We start from the raw sequence: 19,560 nt of genomic DNA on the forward strand, positions 1-19,560 counted from the left end.
AGTGTAGGCAAAACATATCCTCTCATCAATGCCAACTTACGGTAATTGTCCTCCCTTGACCAAAAGGAAAGACTAGTAGCAACTCCTTGAGTGGGGGAGAAGCAACAACAGGGTGTGGGGCCAGGCTGGCCAGCAGGTCTCATTGCTGGCTTCCATCACAACTTGCCCAGAGGAGACCCTCTGCCGCTCTCCTCGGAGCCTGTAACTTGGGCCACAGCGGCGGCGGCACTGGCGGCGGCTGCTGCTTCTGTCTGTGCCCGAGGCCGGGCCCGGGCCAGCGGCAGCAGCGGCACTGGCGGCGGCTGCTGCTTGTGTCTGTGCCCGGGGCCGGCCCGGCCCGGGCCAGCGGCAACAGCGGCGGCGGCACTGGCCCACTGGCGGCGGCGGTGGCTGCTGCTTGTGTCTGTGCCCGGGGCTGGGCCAGCGGCAGCAGCGGCGGCGGCTGCTGCTTGTGTCTGTGCCCGGGGCCGGCCCGGGCCAGCGGCAACAGCGGCGGCGGCACTGGCCCACTGGCGGCGGCGGCTGCTGCTTGTGTCTGTGCCCGGGGCCGGGCCAGCGGCAGCAGCGGCGGCGGCTGCTGCTTGTGTCTGTGCCCGGGGCCGGCCCGGGCCAGCGGCAACAGCGGCGGCGGCACCGGCCCACTGGTGGCGGCTGCTGCCTGTGTCTCTGCCCGGGGCCGGGCCCGGCCCAGCAGCAACAGCGGCGGCGGCAATGGCGGCGGCTGCTGCTGCCTGTGTCTGTGCCCGGGCCGGCGGCAGCGGCGGCAGCGCTGGTGTTGCTGCGGCGGCCCTGTGAGGGGGAAGCGCCGTCCCTCCCCCCCTGCTTCCAGATTTTTGGAGAGCGGGAGAGGAGGCTGCAAAACCGGGGGTACCCCGCCAGGGCGGGGGATTTGGGAAGCCTACTCCAGTCTCATTATTTATTTTAAGGACATTTGGTGAATTTGGTTGACAAAACTGACCTTTTTTTTTGGTATTTTGGCTTGCTATATTTTCATAATTAATTGTGTTAGATTTTTTTGCTTCATTTTATGGTTGTAATAACAACTATATATTGCCTCACGGTCAGGGATATGTGGCTGTCAGATTTTTAAAATAAATAATAGGCTGTCTAGTTTTAAACAGAAGAAATTGAAAGATGATCCATATACCTGGTCCTATGGATTATAACTAATTAGGACCCTCGGCTGTGCACAAATTATCCAATATCAAATGCAATTCAAAGAACTATAGCACAGGACTGGCTCTTCTTTTTGCCAGGTAAATAGCTAGACTAGCTAAATTGCAAGAGGACCTTCCAAATTAGGGTATTTATGCCTGATTAAAAATGCTTTTTTCTCAGAAATATAGATGCTACTTTTTAAAAGGCAAAATTGATTTGCCTCTTAATAGTATGTAAAATTCCCAGCCAAAAGGATAGTGAGTAAAACAGTCAATATCTTGCATTAAGTATGGTGCGAAACATGACCTTTTCTACATCTCAGCATTGCTGCTGTTTCCCATCAAGTTGAATCCCCAGCTGATGCTCTGACTTTGTGGCACTCTTTCTACAAAAGGGCATTTATTTTGGGGACTTTTTTTCTTGAATTCAGATCCAACCCTACCCATGTGTTCTACAGTTCATTTGAAAAGGGGTTGTGTGGTCATGCCATCGTGTACTTTGTCTTTGATGGAGCCTCCTCTTTTTTTCTGCTTGTGTAGTAATGTTATGACATCATAGCATTGCAAAAGGCCATATGTATCATGGGGACCCAACTAAGAAAATGGCCCATAATCGTCGAACTGGATACACCAATTCATAACAGTGTTATTTGAAAATTATGAAGCACACTAAATGTGTCATCATGTACTTAATCAGCGAAGGACCTTCCTTTTCTGTGCATGTGCTGTAACGTTATAACATCATAACATTGTAAAAGGGCTAGATGTATCATGGGGAACAGCATGGCTGCTTTCATTTCAAAGATCTCCCACTCCTCCTTAGTCATCAACTAAGAAAATGCTCAGTGAAGATTCCCACATAACTAGGGTTGCCAAGGCCAATTAAAGAAAAATCTGGGGATTTTGGGGGCGGAGCCAGGAGACTTTGGGGGTGGAGCCAGGAACAAGGGTGGGACAAGCATAATTGAACTCCAAGGGAGTTCTGGCCATCACATTTAAAGGAACAGCACACCTTTTTAAATGCCTTTCTTCCATAGGAAATAATTAAGGATAGGGGCACCATCTTTTGGGGCTCATAGAATTGGACCCTCTGGTCCAATCGTTTTGAAACTTGGGGGGTATTTTGGGGAGAGGCACTAGATGCTATACTAAAAATTTGGTGCCTCTACCTCAAAAAATAGCCCCCCCAGAGCCCCCAATACCCACAGATCAATTCCCTATTATTCCCTATGGGAATCATTCTCCATAGGGAATAATAGAGTGCCCAGTAGACATTTCCCTCCCCACCATGCTTTCTAAAGGGGGGAGGGCCTCCAAACCAGGGAATCCCCTGCCCCTCCCTCTCTCTCTCACACACAAATACTTACTAGATCTTCTTCCTGCAGAACTCTACTTGCTGTGAAAACGAAAGCAAAAGAAAGGGAGGGGCCGTTCTCCATGGAAACTATTACTGACCCTTTCCAATGAAGCCCTTCCTGTTTTCTGTTTCCTGCGCAGCCTTAAAGGAACACATTTTACAAACAGATCAGTTTGCAGGTTTCTAAACCTGCAGGAGCTCTACAACTACATGATGCCTACACGCATGTTCTCTCCCCCCCCCCCCCCCGCTTCCAGATTTTTGGAGAGCGAGGGAGGAGGCTGCAAATTCGGGGGTTCTCCACCAGGGCGGGGGGGGGGGGTTGGGAAGCCTACACATAACCCTAATGAAAATAGTATTTTGTTTGTGATTGTCAAACTGGATATATCAATTCATAACAGTATTATTCAATAATTATGAAGCATGCTAAATGGAAACACTGCACACATTGAGTTTTCATGATTATCAAGTTAATTAGATAATTCCATTATTTTCAGATGTTTAAAAGACTGAATTGTAATTGAAAACACACCAGGAGCTATAGGGAAAGAGAAGGGGGGCGGGAGAGAATGAAGAAAGAATACAAGCATGAGGCATCAAAATCTACCACAAAAAAAAGAGAGAAGGAACTTCATGGACTGGTAATGAAGAAAGCTACATTAATTGCATGGAGAAAGCTATATTAAAGCTCACCGCTCATTTTGTCTCTGCATTATAATGCAGTGATATTATTAAGTTTTAAAAAATATTGTTGTAACACTATCAAAACTATGTTAAAAATCAGGCTGTTGTTTGGGGTGGGCTTTGCATGTGATGCTAACACCACAAAAGGGTGATGGGAAACAATATTCAATTTTGGGAATTCCATACTTGAAAACTGCAAATTAATGCCCAAAGGAAAAAAAAATTGCAGGAAAATATTTGAAAAAATGCAGGATAATGGGGCAGTAAGTTTGGAGCTACTCTCAGAGCAGCCAAACATTGTGCAGAAGTTTTATAAACATTGATGATTTAAGAATGCCAATGCGGCAGTTTGCACATGTGCGAAAATGGTCCATGTTATTTATATAATTAAACCCACTTAATTGTTAGAATATTTTATTTGTATTCCAGTTCTTACAAAGAGGATCTTCAGTTTATAGCAGAGAGTTGGTTCAAGCAGGATTTCAAACTATTTATGTCTTACAAATTGCGTATGAAGAGAGACTTAAGAGAAATTCATAGGTTGGACACATTGATGCCTTACTGTGTTAATCTTGTACAATTCGATCTGATGGTTTACTTGCAAAACTCATTAGTCTAAATCCAAGCAGTGGGATATTCTGCCTTCAGCACAGTATCAATAATGCATCTGAAATAACATATTCACAGTCATTCAATTTAGAATAAATCATTTGCTTTTGTAATGCAGTTTTGTTGGTTTTTGCTCTCCATTGTGCCTCCGGGCAGCTCCAGGCAAGGCCAGTGGTTCCTTTAGGAAAACATCTTTAAATTGCATCTCTTTCAGAGCTGGTGTTGTGGTCTAAGGACCATTGCTCCATGATGTGTTTCGTGGAGTGATTCCAAGACCCGTTTCTGTAGAGGGGGGGGGACTACTACCCTGCTCCCCCATAGTAGGCACCCTTTGTGGGCTGCGAGTTCCTCCCTTCGCATTGTGTAGGGTTTGAACTCTTCCCCCATGTCCCCCTCTGGCCACCCCCTCACCACCCAGTCGAGCACCCGTGCTAGGGTTTTGTTTTTTCCGGTGGCTCTAGCCACCTCCGCCGCGTGGAGGGGCTGCTCCGGAAGTGACTCGATCGACATGACCTGGTGTGCTGGGGCTGGATCGGGGCCTGTGTCAGGGAGCGGCAACCGGCTGAGAGCGTCCGCGTGACCCATTGCCTTGCCCGCCCTGTGTACCAGCGTGTAGGTGTACGAGTTGAGGAATTGATTCCACCTCAACACCCTCTGGGACAGGATTTGGGGAGTTTGGCGGTCTGGGGCCAACAGACCCAAAAGCGGCTTATGGTCCGTCGCTATTGTGAACCGGCGCCCATACAAATAATCGTTGAATTTATGGACCCCCGCTACTATGGCCAGGGTTTCCTCCAGCTGGGGAAAGTTGCAGTTCCTGGCGAGTTTGCGGAGGGCCGCCAAGTAGTCCGCGGCTGACTCTCCTGCGGTCTGGTCCCTTCTGTGGAACAGGAATCTGCGAGCCACCCGTGAGGGCTGCGGCAAGAAGTGGCCCGTGAGGAGCCTGATGATCTCCTCGTAGGATTTCTCCGCCAGGCGGGCGGGCGCCGAGAGACCCTTGGCGATCTCGAACGTGGCTGGCCCGCAGACGCTCAGGAGAACATCCCTCTTTGCTCCGGCGTCGGTGATCTTGTTGGCCCGGAGGTAGAACTCGACCCGTTCCGAGTAGGACTCCCAGCCCTCTGGATTTGCAGGGTCGAAAGGCTCGAGGTAGCCGGTGATTCCGCCCTGGTTGGCCATGGTGGCGGCGGCGGTCGTGTCCGGTCGTTCGTTGCCCAAGATCTCCGTCGTAGCCGATGAGGCTAGGATCCCATCCTCGTCGCCACTGTAAAGTACCAGACTTGGAGACGAGCGTAGGGCAACATAGTTTATTCCATGGTACAATACAAGATGGAAGAGAGAGAGCACGCGGGCCGGATCCCGCATATATACAGTTGCCGGACTATTCTCCCTGCTGGCCGGACCAATGCCGACCAGCCGTATTTCCCGCCACAAGCTGTGATTGGTGGATCGTTGCGCTCAGCGCGGAGGCACCTGGATGTTTCTCAGTTACCTCCGCGGCTGGGGTGGACTGATGTCATTCTGCTGTTGTGGCCATTATGAACTGGTTGCGTTCTGCGAACGCCATACACTACATAGTAGTTGACACCAAACAAAATCTCTGTCTGTATGTGTGCGTGCAGTCAAGTCACTTTATGGGGAATTGGGGACTCTGTGGTTTAATGACTTCTGGCCTTGTTCAGGACTTGCAAACTAAGGGCCGTGGCTTCCTTGACTGAGCAAATCTCATGCAGGGTCTTTCTCTTTTCCTTCTAGCTTCAACTTTTTCTAGCATGATTGTCTTTTTCAATTAGTCTTGTATTCTTGTGATGTGACCAAAGTCAGTAAATATTCATATTTGCTGCCAGTCCTGCCTTAGATTTAGTCTAGGTCAGGGGTAGACAAACTGCAGCTCAGGAACCACATGTGGCTCTTTCACACATATTGTGTGGCTCTTGAAGCCCCTGCCTCCCCATCAGCTGGCTTGGAGAAGACATTTCTCTCTTTAAATCACTTCTTCAAGCCAAGCCAGCCAGCGGATTAGAGAATGCATTTAAAGTTAAAGTTGGTTTCTTTCCACCTCTCTCTCCCTCTTCCCTCCCCAATCTATTTGCCTCCCACCCTCCCTCCCTCTTTTAAATATCAGATCTTTTTGTATTGCGGCTCTCAAACATCTGACATTCACGTCTTGCTTCTCTCAAACATCTGGTGTTTTATTCTATGTGGCTCTTCCATTAATCAAGTTTGGCCACCCTTGGTCTAGGTTATTTGAAAAGTGGGACACAGCAGGAAGTACACTTCCATTGGCAACACAAAGGGAGGATGGATGTTATAGTGCAAGAGGTCTTACCGCAGATGTCTCAGTCCAGCTTCCTTTTGGCTTCATAACTGAGAAGTTATGATTCATACTGATACATATCAGTAGATCGATTGCTGAGGGTTTACCTACAATTGTTGGGAGTAACTGGTTAGTTAGTCCAGTATCCCATCTCATACTTAGCAGAGTGCACCTTGGCTACACACAGTTGAAGCCCTTTGTTCTCAGTGTGCTGGCAGAGTTACAAAGTTACACAGAGCCATTTTTCAGTTTCAAGAATAATAATAGTCCTTTTATTTAGGAACTATATTCTAGATAGTGAAGCTTAGAGATAGAGACAGAACTAATCTAGACTACCTTGGATGAATGCTGATCCAGAGGGGTATCTGTCATCCATTGTGGCAAAGAAGAGGGGCCTGTGCTCCTTCTTTGTTGTGTGTACAAGAGAAGAGAGGTGTGTGAGAGGGCAGAATGGAAAGCAGAAAGGCAATTTCCCTGTAATCTATCAGTCTACATCAAAGGGACTGTAATGACAGGAGAGTAAAGAAGAAGCAAACCCACAGTTTGCCTGTCTATCTCACTGACTTGTTTGCAAACCTTCCCCCCGTGGAGGCTGAGGCTTGAGGCAGCGCCTAGGCCTTTTCTTGAACCCTAGACACAACATCTTCCATGGTTATTTTTAGTGTCTCCTCCGACTTTTGCAAATAAATCTGCCAGGATTGTTTTATTGAGGAGGAAAACAGTGGAGACTTTAACCATTTCTCCTTCAGCTGTTTTCTCACTAGGAAAAGCTGTGGGGATTCATTCAGTTTAATACAGAGAAGACGTGTTGGAATGCAGGCTTGAGGAACAGAGAGAGATAAAGAATGTGGACAGTGCTTTTTCATATAACCTTGATTTTGCTGTTAGAGAAAACTTATTGTTTCTTTCATATACGCATGTGTGAGCTACTGTCTCTGGGCAGAATACACAGGGTAATTAATTGGCTGGTACAGGTGGCATGTTATTAAGTCATGAAAGATATAAAAGGCAGCCCTCGGAATTGGGAGGGTGCTTTTGGGGCTTTTGGTCCTTTTGGGCTTTTTGGTCCTTTTGGTCCTTTTGTAGCGTCTTTTGTCTTTTGTAGGGCTTTTTGTAGGAACTAAGAATGTACCAAGAAGATAATAAAGAGTTTTTGAGTTATGAAGAAGCTTCTGACTGATTTGCGCAGCACTAGATAACTTTTTCCAGGCGCCTCCTTGTGTGCATGTGTGTGTTTTTCTTTTGGTGTAAATCTTTCTCTTATCACCAGTGCGTGGGCTGGATCTTCGCACTTGGTCCCAGCTTCTGAATTACGACAAAAAGCCACCCCCTGAGTTGCTTTTACACTGTTTGGGAAAAATATACAGGTATCTGTACATTTTCTTCAGTAGGATTAAAAGCAGCTGGGGGTGGCTTTTTCCAGGAAGAAAGGGTTAAAGTTTCCTTCTTGATAAAGCAATCAGGGCAGCTAGCTTTGCAAAATAAATGAAGTTTTAAAAAATGAATATGGAAGATAACCACTGATCCAGCCAGCTCCCCCTGCTTACCATGGCCCCTTTCCCATGCAACCTTTGTACACGCAGGTCCCATACTCTCCAGTATCATCTTTTTGGTGGTCAATGGAAACCCAGTCCTTCCTTTCACCAGTGGAAAAACTGGCTGAATCCAGTCCATAATATATACTGGAACTGTGGCTTAACTATCAGTCTGTTTCTCTCTCCATGCTTCGGGTGGGGCTGTCTGCCGTTAAAAAAAAGACCTTTTAAATAATAAACCAACCAACTCAAGTACTAGATAAATCATCTTCACACATTTTTATCCAGTGTCTTTATTTATATTCAAGGTATTACTTCTTGCTATACATCACTAGTTCTGTTATTATTATTCCAGTATTTCATACATGGTTGTCACTGATATAAAAATTGCTTGTGTTTATAATCTTTCTCCCAAAATATGTTTATACATAGAAAGTATATTCTTCAGCATCACAAACAAGACCTCCCTAAGCCATTCTTGGACATCTGGTAACTTAGTTGGTTTCCAGACCGCACAGTTAAAATCCTTGCCCCAAGCAGCATATTTAACATGACTCTTTTATTTATTTTATTATACCCCACCTTTCTCCCCAGTGGGGACCCAAAGAAATTACCATTGTTCTTCTTTCCTCCATTTTAGCCTTACAACAAACATGTTAAGTAGTGAGGCTTAGCGAGTGTGACTGGCTCAAGGTCAACCAGCAAGCTTCAATAGCAGAGTGGAGATTCGAACCTGGGTCCCCCAGATCCTAGTCAGACATTCTAACCACTACACAATGCAGTCTCCCTAACCCACAATCCCTTTCTAGCATACTAGGCTTGATGGCAATTAATACATGCCCTGGGTCCTTATTGAGATTAACCTCCTTAATCTCAGAAACCATAGCAAGATGATTTATCTGGAACTTAATTTCTTAGACTTATGATAACTGGTTAATTAAGCTTTGTTCCAGATTAATATCATCTTCTCTTCCATTTTACATTTTAGATAGATGGATTTACACTATACTCAGTATTTGTTTTTTTAATAATAATATACATTGTACCCCTTTGTAATAATTTCATAATCCCTTTTGCAAATACAAAAGAATTGGGGGTGGGGAGATTTTAAAAACTTTCATGTGTTTATCCATTCATTCACTGCTATATTAAAAGTGCAAAATTGCTTTGGTGGTGGAGCTTCTTGGTAACATCATGGTGAAGCAGCCATTCAATTCCATGCAGACAGACAGCTTCTGCAGCAAACATACCAGAGTCCTCCCCACCCCACCCCTGGTCTTGAACCTGAAGAAGAATCTGTATCTTTAGACTGGCTACAATGAGAGTCCCACCAGGTCTTGTTTGCTAATGGTTGGTATGCCTTCAGCCACAGAAAATTATACTACTCTTTACTGAAAAAAAAATTATTAAAAACAAATGATTGTGAGGAATCCTATTTTGTTTCTTCATTAATAACTCACTTTGGGCATTTATCAGAATGACAAGCTAGTTCAGAATAAAAACTCAGCTTAAAAACAAACAAGTTATTTGTACCTTCTGTTTGTAAAAAGCAGATATTGTTTATTCTGTCTCTATGCATCTTGTTCAAAGACTTTTGGGTGGAGACCTGACAGAGACTGGAGTGCGGAGGGAGAGAGAACGGGTGTGGAAGCACAAGGCAGGAGACTGTGTATTGCACAATGAGATGGAATGTGATTCCTTAGTCCTGAGAGAAAACTATTGCTTAGGGATCCATAAATATGACAGAGGCTTTAATGTCACTTGAAGGAGGAAGGCAGGTAGATCTAAATCAGCTTGAACAGGAAAGCACAGTGTCCCTCTAATATAGTGGTAGGGGTCTAGGCTAACAATTATGCAGAATGAATAATTGTTATTGACTGATTTTAATGTGAATTTTAATGTGAATTTAATGTTTTTATTACTGTATTGTTTACTTGAAATGCTGTTAGCCGCCCTGAGCCTGCTTCGGCGGGGGAGGGCGGGATATAAATAAAATTTTACATTACATTACATTACATGAACAACAGAGTAGGGCTCCACTTATGGCATGATTAAGAGGGGACCAACAGGATAAATATACCCACTGTACCCCTTGCAAAGGACACATCCATAGCTCTAATGATGGGGAGTGCATGCAGCAGTGGACCACTTCCTATCCCAGGAATGGAGGACTCCTTGGCTCGCCCTCAACTGCCCCTTAGAGTTTTGGAATCCAGAACTGGGCATATGTTTCCTGACCCACTTTGCAAGAGCAAAAGCTTTTCCTGCTCTGGACCTTCCCTAGTCCCTTGCGCCTACCTTCCCATTTGCTGGACTCCATAGTTTGGGAGTATGGCATGGCTATGGTGTCCTGTTTTGTAGCTCTGGAGCTGTCCTAGATGTAAATGTGAACGAGAATGGATGGAATCCTGATAGGGAAAACCCAGGAAAAAGTGTGAGCATGAACTGGTCCCAATGAAAGCACAATAGTCAAAACTGCAATAGCAGAGACAACCCCCAAGAAAACAAAGCAACCTTCTCTTCCCCACAAGCACTTTGCATCCTGTTTATTTTACTTTCCCCCCTCTTGTAACTCAGGGTCTGTATGTATACTTATACTCTTTTTTTTTTTTAGCCTCACAAGAACACAGTGAGGTAGGATGGTCTAAGACAGACCGAAAGGCTCAGCTAACCAACTTAGGGTTGCCAGGAGCCTGGTTATTTTTGCATTCCCTTAAATACAGCAGTGCAGTTCTTCTGAATACAGCCTTCATTTCCTCATCCTCTTTTTTGCCCTCAAGGGTTCCCCAGCAGCTGCACTTCTGCTAAATGAAATAGTAATTTGTCATACCCCTATAAGTCCCCTGCCAGGCTTTGGTACTATTTTCAAGTGCAGCTTTATTAAGGGAGACACACACTCACAAAGCAGCCAAAATAAACAATGAATTCTTTTCCCAAGCATGGTTAGCAGCCCACACTTTTGGGATCTCACTGGGGCAATGGTATAAATTGCTTTACTCATGGGAGTTGCTGAATGTAACAATCTGCTTTATTTCAATCAATTTCTTAAGATTAACGCAAGAAAATAAAATTCAGGAAGAGAGCAATCTAGAGGATGGGGTTTTCCTTCACCCCATAATCAGGTTCTATTTAACTCTTTACTATTCACTTTACTATACACATGACTTCTGAAACAAATGCAAAACAAACAGAGGGGCTGTGTTCACTTCCTTTCTCATACCCTTCACACACTCATGAGGAACAGCCACCTGGCTGTACCTGCTCCTTCCCCCCCCCTCGCAGCTTTTGCCCTGCTGAGATTTAAAGGCACACACACATTCCCAAACACAAACAGTTTGCAAGCTTCTTCTAAAATGTCCTGCCAAAATTTAATGGCACATAATGGCTGTTGGGACTGGGCTCCCCCCTGCCAGCCAGTTGGCTGAGGGCAGAGAAGAGCCTGAAAAATCTAAGGATCCTGGGGGCTGGCAAGCCTAAACCAACTTCATGGCTGAGCGAGGATCTGAGTCCTTCCTTTCCCATCCTTGCAGTCCTATCCAAAAGACATTTATTTAAACATAAGTCCTTCTGAAGCCAATGAGACTCACTTCCTGGTTTGGGTGGGTAACACTGCAGCCTTGCAGCCTGGCCCAGTGAGTGTTCCTTAGAGCTCATTTAATCCTGACGTACACAGCCTGTAGTCTTAGCCAACTCTTAAGGGCAAGCATTCACCTGGGTGGTTGAAATTCCAGGCTCCCCTTCTTCAGCTAGGTAGATATCTTGGAGAGAAAGGAGCTGTCTGCATTTGTAGAGGAGGAGTGCAGAAGCCGATTGGCAGTGATTCCGCTGCATTCCAGGTGTCTCTGCGCCTTCTCATACCCATCCATTTAATCAAAAGGTCAGGCTGACCCTGTTTGTTCTGCTCAACAGATCTTGCAAACACAATCAAGATGATTAAAGGAAAGGCAGACCTGGGTTTAACTCTCTTTTTCAAAGCACACTTGATAGGCCAAGGGGGAACTCTAAATGTACTTTAAAAGCACCCACACAAACCGGAATTTTAAAGAAGTTTTTTCACATAGCCCTTCTTAAAATAATGATCTTTTTGTTTATTACATATTATTGCTAATTTTAGGGGGGAAAGGTAAAATCTAATACTGCCAAACTGTTTAGAATGCACTGAAGGTGACTGGACATTTAACCTTAGAAAAGAAGGAACTCTGTGGGGACCAGCCTATGTGTGTGTGGGGTGGTGGGGGAAGGATGACAGACACAACATGCTGGGGAGAAGCTAGTAGGGTTGTGAGGTCCCTCCTGGCCACTAGTGGGAGAATGCCATCAAAGGCACAAATCCCTATTCAAAAATGAAAAAGTGTGTGTATAATTGAAATAACATTACTAGAAATATTAGGAGAGAGAAAGCAACTACAACAAATGCTCTTAAAAATTATCTACTTTTAATATAATCTGGATTATATTCCATAGTGGGTTTTGATCCAAGCTGAAATTTCTCTCTCTAGCCCTGGTCAATTGCATTGCCTGCCCTGAATAACGTAGGACCCTTTTTTCCTCTGCTGCTTTTAACTTGTTTTCTAGATTGCTTTTACTGGTTTGAACACTGTGTGTTATTTTGAGCACATGATATGGCATTTGTCTGGGAAAAACAAACCACAGAGTTTTAAAGACAGATGGGCTTGCCTGTCTCTGGACTTTTTAAAAGTCTGAGGCAGGCAATATTGGGTACTGGGTGTATTAGCGAGCCAGTTTGGTGTAGTGGTTAAATGCATGGACATCTGGGAGAACTGGGTTTGATTCCCCACTTCTCCACTTGCACCTGCTGGAATGGCCTTGGTCAGCCAAAGCTTCCACAGGAGTTGTCCTTGAAAGGGCAACTGCTGTAAAAAGCTCTCTCAGCCCCACCTACCTCACAGGGTGTCTGTTGTGGGGGGGGGGGAGGTAGAAAAAATTGTGACCACTCTGAGATTCAGAGTATAGGGTGGGATATAAATCCAATATCATCATCTTCTTCTAATGTTCAGTGTTGCTGATGACTGTCCCTTTTCTTTTTCTTCCCTTGTAGTTCTTTGGCTGTTGGGTTTGGATCCTCGTAGCAGCTACCAATGTACATTTCCCTTTGCTGCAGGGATGGGTTATGTATGTGTCTGTCAGTTCATTTGTCATTTCTCTGCTGCTCCTAATGGCCTACCTGTTTGGCTTCCACAGAAACATTCAATCCTGGAGAATCCTGGTAAGAGGAAAAATGTATACACATAGTTTTGGGCTGAACTTGCTTCTGTCACCTGTTATGTAAACTCCTTCATACATGGTACAGTGTTTTCACAATGCTGGGTTAGTGTGGAGGCAATGTAAATTTGGTTTAGGACTTTTAACAAGGATTTGGGGAGCAAATGTGTTTTGTGGGGATCTGCTAACACATCAGATTGGAAAGCAAGGCGTGTTAGCTCCCTGTATCGTTTGTCACCAGCCCTGCAGTACTATTTTGGGAAGGTGGTTGTTCAGGCAGGGATACTGGATGTTAACAGAAATGTCAATTTAATTGTGCATCCTGTAGTGGAGGTGAGATTTCTTTCGTTCCTCATAGTAGCACTAGGTCAAATCAGTTGCCACCTAGAATCCATTTGAAGTGAATTTCTGTTCACATCATGATTTTGACTGAGAGGCACATTTAATCCTGATCCAGCACAGAAGTACATGCGTATTGCTTATTCATTTATAAGCAAAGCTACATATATTATAATGCCCAAATACAGAATCCAGTAGTTAGACTTGCCAGCCCCCAGGTCCCAGTAGAGGATCCCCCAGTTTTGCAGGCTGCTCCCCACCACCAGCCAGCTGGCCAGCAGGGGGAAGCCCCACCCCCACAACCAAGATGTGCCTTTAAATGTGCACAGACTTAAGAGAAGTTTGCAAACTGCTTATGGTTCGGACTCTGTGTGTGCCTTTTAATCTCAGCAGGAGGAAAGCTGCATGGGTGGGGTGAGTAGGCAGAGCCATGTGGTTCTTCCTGGAGAGTGTGTGAAGCATGTGAGAAAGGAAGATGTGAGCATACTCCCTCTGTTTGTTTTGCATTTGTTTCAGAAGTAGTGTGTATAGTAAAATGAACAGTAAAATGGAGTTAACTAGAACCTGATTGTGGGATGGAGGAAAACTCCACCCCCTAGGTCGTTCTCTTTTTGTTTTCCTGATAGTCTGAAGAAGTTGGTTGAAGTACAGCAGATGGTTACATTCAGCAACTCCCATGAGTAAAGCAATTTATACCATTGCCCCAATGAGATCACAAAAGTGTGTGCTTGCAAACTGTGTTCACTTTCATTTAGTGGAAGTGCAGTTGCTGGCGAACCCTTTGAAGGCAAAAAAGAAGATGAGGAAATGAAGATTATATTCAGAGGAACTGCACTGCTATATTTTTATTTTTGGGAATGGAAAAGTCTCCGGGCTCCACCTCTAAAATCCCCAGATTTTTTCTGAGTTGGAGCTGGCAACCCTACCAGTACTAGATATAGAATTCCGCATTCTTAGCTTTGTTTGTTTGTTTAAATCAAGTTTCTAAGGGCAGCAAAGCATGTCAAGAAAGCTTGGTGACATCTCAAAACCTAGAGGGAATTGGACTATAATTTTACAGTGGGCAAAGCCTTCCTGTCCTGCATAGCACTTTGTCCTTCTCATGGCTACTAAAAGAAAATGAGATTTTAAAAACCAAGGTAGTTCTTAAGTTTCATGCATAGCTCCTTTATCCTCCTCGTAACTATTAGATGCAGATCAAATTTTGCAAATCAGCAAATATATTTTATGCATTCATTATGTATATGAACAGCAGAATTCAACAGTTCTTTAAGTTCTTTAAGTTATGTAATAGTTAAGTTTACACAGATAGAACCTACTATTTAAATTAAATTATGATCTGCTTCTAGCATAATCTATTCTATGGACACTTTAGGCTTCTCATTGGTTGTTTTATGCTCTTTTTATTACTACTACTACTACTCCCTAAATAATCAGCTTCCTGCTCTAATTTTTCAGGATAGCCTTTACCATGGAGCCACTGGGATTTTTTATATGAGTGCGGCAGTCTTACAGGCTAATGCCACAATCCGTTCTGAGACAGAAGTGCCAGACCAATATATACCTCTCTACTATCAGCTTAATGCTGCCGCCACAGTAAGTTACCTATATGGGCAAGTGATCCCAATGTCTCTGTTAATGAAACCTTCCAGTTAGGCTTCATCTTTGTGTGCAGGGGGATATGCATTCCTTTTGTGTGAAAGGTGGCAGGCCTAGGCAGCCCTCACAGTCTTAGATGAATGTTCACATTGGTTGCCAGTCAGAGGTTGGCAACTGGCAGGCATTTGTGTCAGTGGGGACATGGGGATGCCATAAAACCATAGAAATTCTGACCTTCCTGGAATGGTGTGTGGTCACTTCTGGGTTTTCCCTGGAAGTGATGTAAAGATATTGCCTGCAATCTTTTATCATTTTTTCCTCTTGCTGGCTGCCTAAGTGCTTGTTGGCAATAGGAGCTGAGGGCAAACAACATGCCTTCCCATCCCCCACGGAGTCCATTATATTAAAGGAAAATAAACTTTCAGACACCCAGGGAGTTCTTAAATAGTTCTCCCTTAAGTAGTTATCCCTATTAAATTCATGATAAGAAGAGGTTCCAGAGACCTAAGCCTCTCTTACCTTGGGCATGAGACCCTTGTCCTCCTGTCAACCATAGTTGAAGTGAAGATCCATAGATACTGATGCCTGGGGAAAGCAGAGTTTGGGGAGGGGAAAGAGGCCAGAAGAAATGTGATGCCATCGATCCCATCCTCCAAGGCTGCAATTTCTTCAGAGGAATTAGGATTGCCAACTTCGAGGTGATACCTGGAAATCTCTCACTATTACAGTTGTCCTGAAGGAGACCAAGAGCAGTTCTCCTGCAGGTAATGGCTGCTTTGGAGAGTGGACTCCATGACATTATACCCTTCTGAGGTCCCTCCCCTCCCCAAACCTCACCCTCCAAAGACTCCACCCCCAAATCTCCAGGTATCTCTCAACCTAGAGCTGGCAACACTAAGGAGAATTGATCACAGTGGTCTAGAGGTCAGTTGGTTTTTTGGAAGAAATCCCCTGTTGCTAGCTCCTGTTTCCTGCTGTCACTCTGAGGGGTGACAGTAAGAAAAGAAGGCAAAGGAAAGCCATTGGGCTGATGGTGTGATGGTCTGCATCTCTAGGAAGTGTACAAAATTATATCATTTCACCATAGAGTTTCTGGAGAGTCATAGAGAGTAACAACTTCGCTTCCAGGTTAAGAACATAAGAGAAGCCATGTTGGATCAGGCCAATGGCCCATCCAGTCCAACACTCTATATCACACAGTGGCCAATATATATAGCTGGCTATGCTTGTAGCCACCACTACCTCCTGTGGATTCCACAAGTTAATCACCCTTTGGGTGAAGGTTTCCCCAAGAAATTATATCACACCATCTCCACTGGCCACCTTTCATATTCCTGTCCCCCCTCCGCTTTCCTGATGGTTGCCAGGCCTGGTTGGCAACCCGAAATTCCAAGCAGCATAGCCTGATCTGGAATGCTGCAATCTAGGGACATCGGAGCTGGGGGGGGGGAGGGGCAGGCACATTCAAGCTGGGAAATATGCAGTGGGGTACTATGTATGCACCTTGCTTGCAGCATGGCAGGAGAACTGAGCTGCAGTCCAGTTGCCTTCGTGATGGGAACATGCCATCTCTGACCATGGAAGTTCTGGATACAAGGGGCCTGGGAGTTTTCTTCTTAGAAGGAAATGGACCCTTTGAAGCTGTCTTATGATTTCCCACCATTCTGAAACAATATGTCAATGAGCATTATAATTTATCAATTATTATTTTTCTCCTTTTCAGTTCTTTGCATTCATCACCACACTGCTGTATATTTTACACGCTTTCAGCAACTACTACCACTAAATGTCTCTGCAAAAGAAAAGGACATCATGGCAAGGACAGTGCCAAAGAGCTACAATTTGTGTTCCAAAATAAACTGGCTAAAATTTATTTAAAGACTGAGTTCTGCTAAAACTGAGATCCCTCAGAACCTAGTTTAAAACTTCTCATTTTAAGATACTGGGTTTTGTAATAAAATTGTACATCATTCATTTTATATTGAAGCAGTATGTATGCCAATACAATAGAACAAATATAATCTGACCCTCAGTTATCCAGTTCTTTCAGTTATCCCAAATCATAATGATTCCTTCTATTTTCCCATGTAAAATGTTCCCATTTACCTAAAATAGTAATTTTTTGAACATGCTATGTTCAAGGTATATTTCTCACATAGTTTATTGGCTGAGGAATGCTGAATGCTGCAGAGGATTCTGGGATATGTGCAGTGTTAGATCATGTGAGGCACTGACTGTTTTCCACCTGACTGTTAAGACCAGCTTTGCAGTTTTGTGCACAACAGCATAATCCTGAGAGGATTTTACTGCATCAGGTTTATGCTGGAATTATTTCTTGGGATTATACCTACAAGTAAATACATGCTGTTGCAACACCAGTCCCTGATATAGTAAAAGCCAGCTGTTTCCACATGAGGAGGGCCCAAAATGATCCTTCTCAAGATGCTGTTTCTATGTCAAAAAGTAATGTATGAATTGGCCTTAAATTACCTTTCAACTATGACAATGTACATAAAGATGTTCTGTCCTTTGTTATTATATAGCATATTTGTTTTAGTCGGAAATATGAAATAACTTATTGGTAAATCCATATATATATATATATTCAGATTTCCATTTTATATTGCTAGTTTAGTTAACTATCTCTTGCCAGGACAACATGACTAACTTTTTTCTCTTCTACTGGCTTGTGTGTCTTTTTGGTTTTTATTGTAAAAGAAGTCTCAATGATACATCATATGAACATAGTGTTGGAAGGACCTCCAGAGTCATCTAGTCCAACCTCTTGCACAATACAGGAAACTCACAAATACCTCCCCCATACCCCCGTGACACCTGCTCCATGCCTAGAATGTCACAGAAGACATTATGTGGGATTTATAGCACTATAACCTTAAACCTGTTTTAACAATTATGGAAGAACTATGGAAACTTCAGGTTTCTGAGTATTAAGTGTTCTCAGGGTACATCTAGGTCACAAACTGAAACTGATTTAGTATACACACCTTCTTCCCAAAGTATCCTGGGCATTGTAGTTATATGGCAGGAGGCCAAAGATCTCTAGCAGGATTCTCAGCAACCTCAGCAAACTGAAGAATTAGGGTTGCCAACTCAGGGTTGGAAAATACCTAGAGATTTTTGGGGTGGAGCCTGAGGGGGATGGGGTTTGGGGCAGCTGCTGTGAGAGCCCTCTCCAGCCCCACCCACCTCACAGGGTGTCTGTTGTGAGGGAGGAAGATAAAGGAGATTGTGAGCCGCTCTGAGACTCTTCGGAATGGAGGGCGGGATATAAATCCAATATCTTCTTCTTCTTCTTCTTCAATAATGCCATAGAGTCCACCTTCTAAAGTAGCCATTTGCTCCAGGGGAATTGATCTCTGCCACCTGGAGATCAGTTGTAATCCCAGGAGATCTGCAGTCACCATCTTGAGACTGAGAACCCTACGAAGAATTGTGCTTGCATATGAAAGCTTATATTTTAAATACAATTTTGTTCGTGTTAAAGATGATAATGGACTCAAACTTTCTTCTACAAACCTCAGAATTCTCTATGACAAGCCACTTTACAACTATAGGTCTCACTTCAGGATCTTCAAGAAAAGGGATTCACTCACTCTGTGGACCCACCTCCTCCTTGACACTGCCCTAGAAGTTTCTTCTCTTCATCCCTGTTACCACTGCACAGTGTCTAGGGTTGCAGCTCTGGACTGATAAACTCCTGGCGATTTGGAGGCAGTGACTGTGGAAGGGGAAAGTGATTCACTTAGAATTTATGGTATACCATAGAGTTTGCCCTCTGAAGCTGCCATTTGCTCTAGTGGAACTGATCTTTGTAGTCTGGAGATCAGTTGTAATTCCAACAGAAATCCAGGCCCACAATGAGGTTGACTGCATTGCTACCCACTCATTCACTGGGCCAGATGAGACAACAAGCAAGCAGGCAGTCTCTCCTTAAAAATTTAGTTTATTAGATTTCTATCCCACCCTCCCCACTTAAGCAGGCTCAGGGCAGCTAATAAGCCAATGGCAATATAAAACATACAACATTATAAAACCATAAAACATAAAAAGGTGTTGCATAGTGATGTTGTGATACAATAATGCAATACCTAAAATAAAAGACTAGGCGGTATCTAAAATTGTCTCAATTTTCACAGTTTCACTTTCCTCCAGTGGTTTAGGTGATATTAAATACATTGCTACTCCATCCAGCTCTATATTCAACCAAATGCAAGATGAAATAATTTGGTCTTGCAGGCCCTGTGGAACTGTTAGAGGTCCCTCAAGGCCCTGATCATTTCTGGGAGCTCCTTCCACGAATAGGGTGCAGCCACTGAGAAAGCCCTGGCCCTAGTTGTTTTTAGCCTGGCCGCTTTCAGAGATTTTGAGTCCCTGAAAGCAGTACTCATAGAATCATAGAGTTGGAAGGGACCTCCAGGGTCATCTAGTCCAACTCCCTGCACAGTGCAGGAAACTCACAAATATCTCCCCCTAAATTCCCTTTGGGGAACATATGGGGAAACACAGTCCTGAAGGTAAGCAGATCCCAGGCCATATAGGACTTTAAAGGTAAGATCCAGCACCTTGAAATGAATCCGGTATGCAACAGGCAGCCAGTGAAGCACTTTCGGCACAGGCTGTATGTGCTCCCACATGGGGAGCCCCAATAACAGCCTGGCTGCAGCATTCTGCACTAGCTGAAGCTAGTAGGGGCCATTACAGTAGTAGGGGGCATTACAG

General features: G+C 44.3%; 1 protein-coding gene across 1 annotated transcript in view; it reads left to right on the forward strand.

The window, feature by feature from the left end:
- The window catches only part of MALL (mal, T cell differentiation protein like), a 29,734-nt gene extending 12,232 nt beyond the window's left edge, over nucleotides 1-17,502 (forward strand). Inside the window, exons 2-4 of the mRNA XM_060259666.1 lie at nucleotides 12,719-12,886; nucleotides 14,680-14,817; nucleotides 16,544-17,502. Coding sequence (XP_060115649.1) covers nucleotides 12,719-12,886; nucleotides 14,680-14,817; nucleotides 16,544-16,606 — 369 coding nt within the window. The 3' untranslated portion in view covers nucleotides 16,607-17,502. The remainder of the gene's footprint in view (nucleotides 1-12,718; nucleotides 12,887-14,679; nucleotides 14,818-16,543) is intronic.
- The last annotated feature ends 2,058 nt before the right edge of the window (nucleotides 17,503-19,560 follow it).

Source organism: Heteronotia binoei, chromosome 1 (genome assembly GCF_032191835.1).
Source record: "Heteronotia binoei isolate CCM8104 ecotype False Entrance Well chromosome 1, APGP_CSIRO_Hbin_v1, whole genome shotgun sequence".
NCBI lineage: Eukaryota > Metazoa > Chordata > Lepidosauria > Squamata > Gekkonidae > Heteronotia > Heteronotia binoei.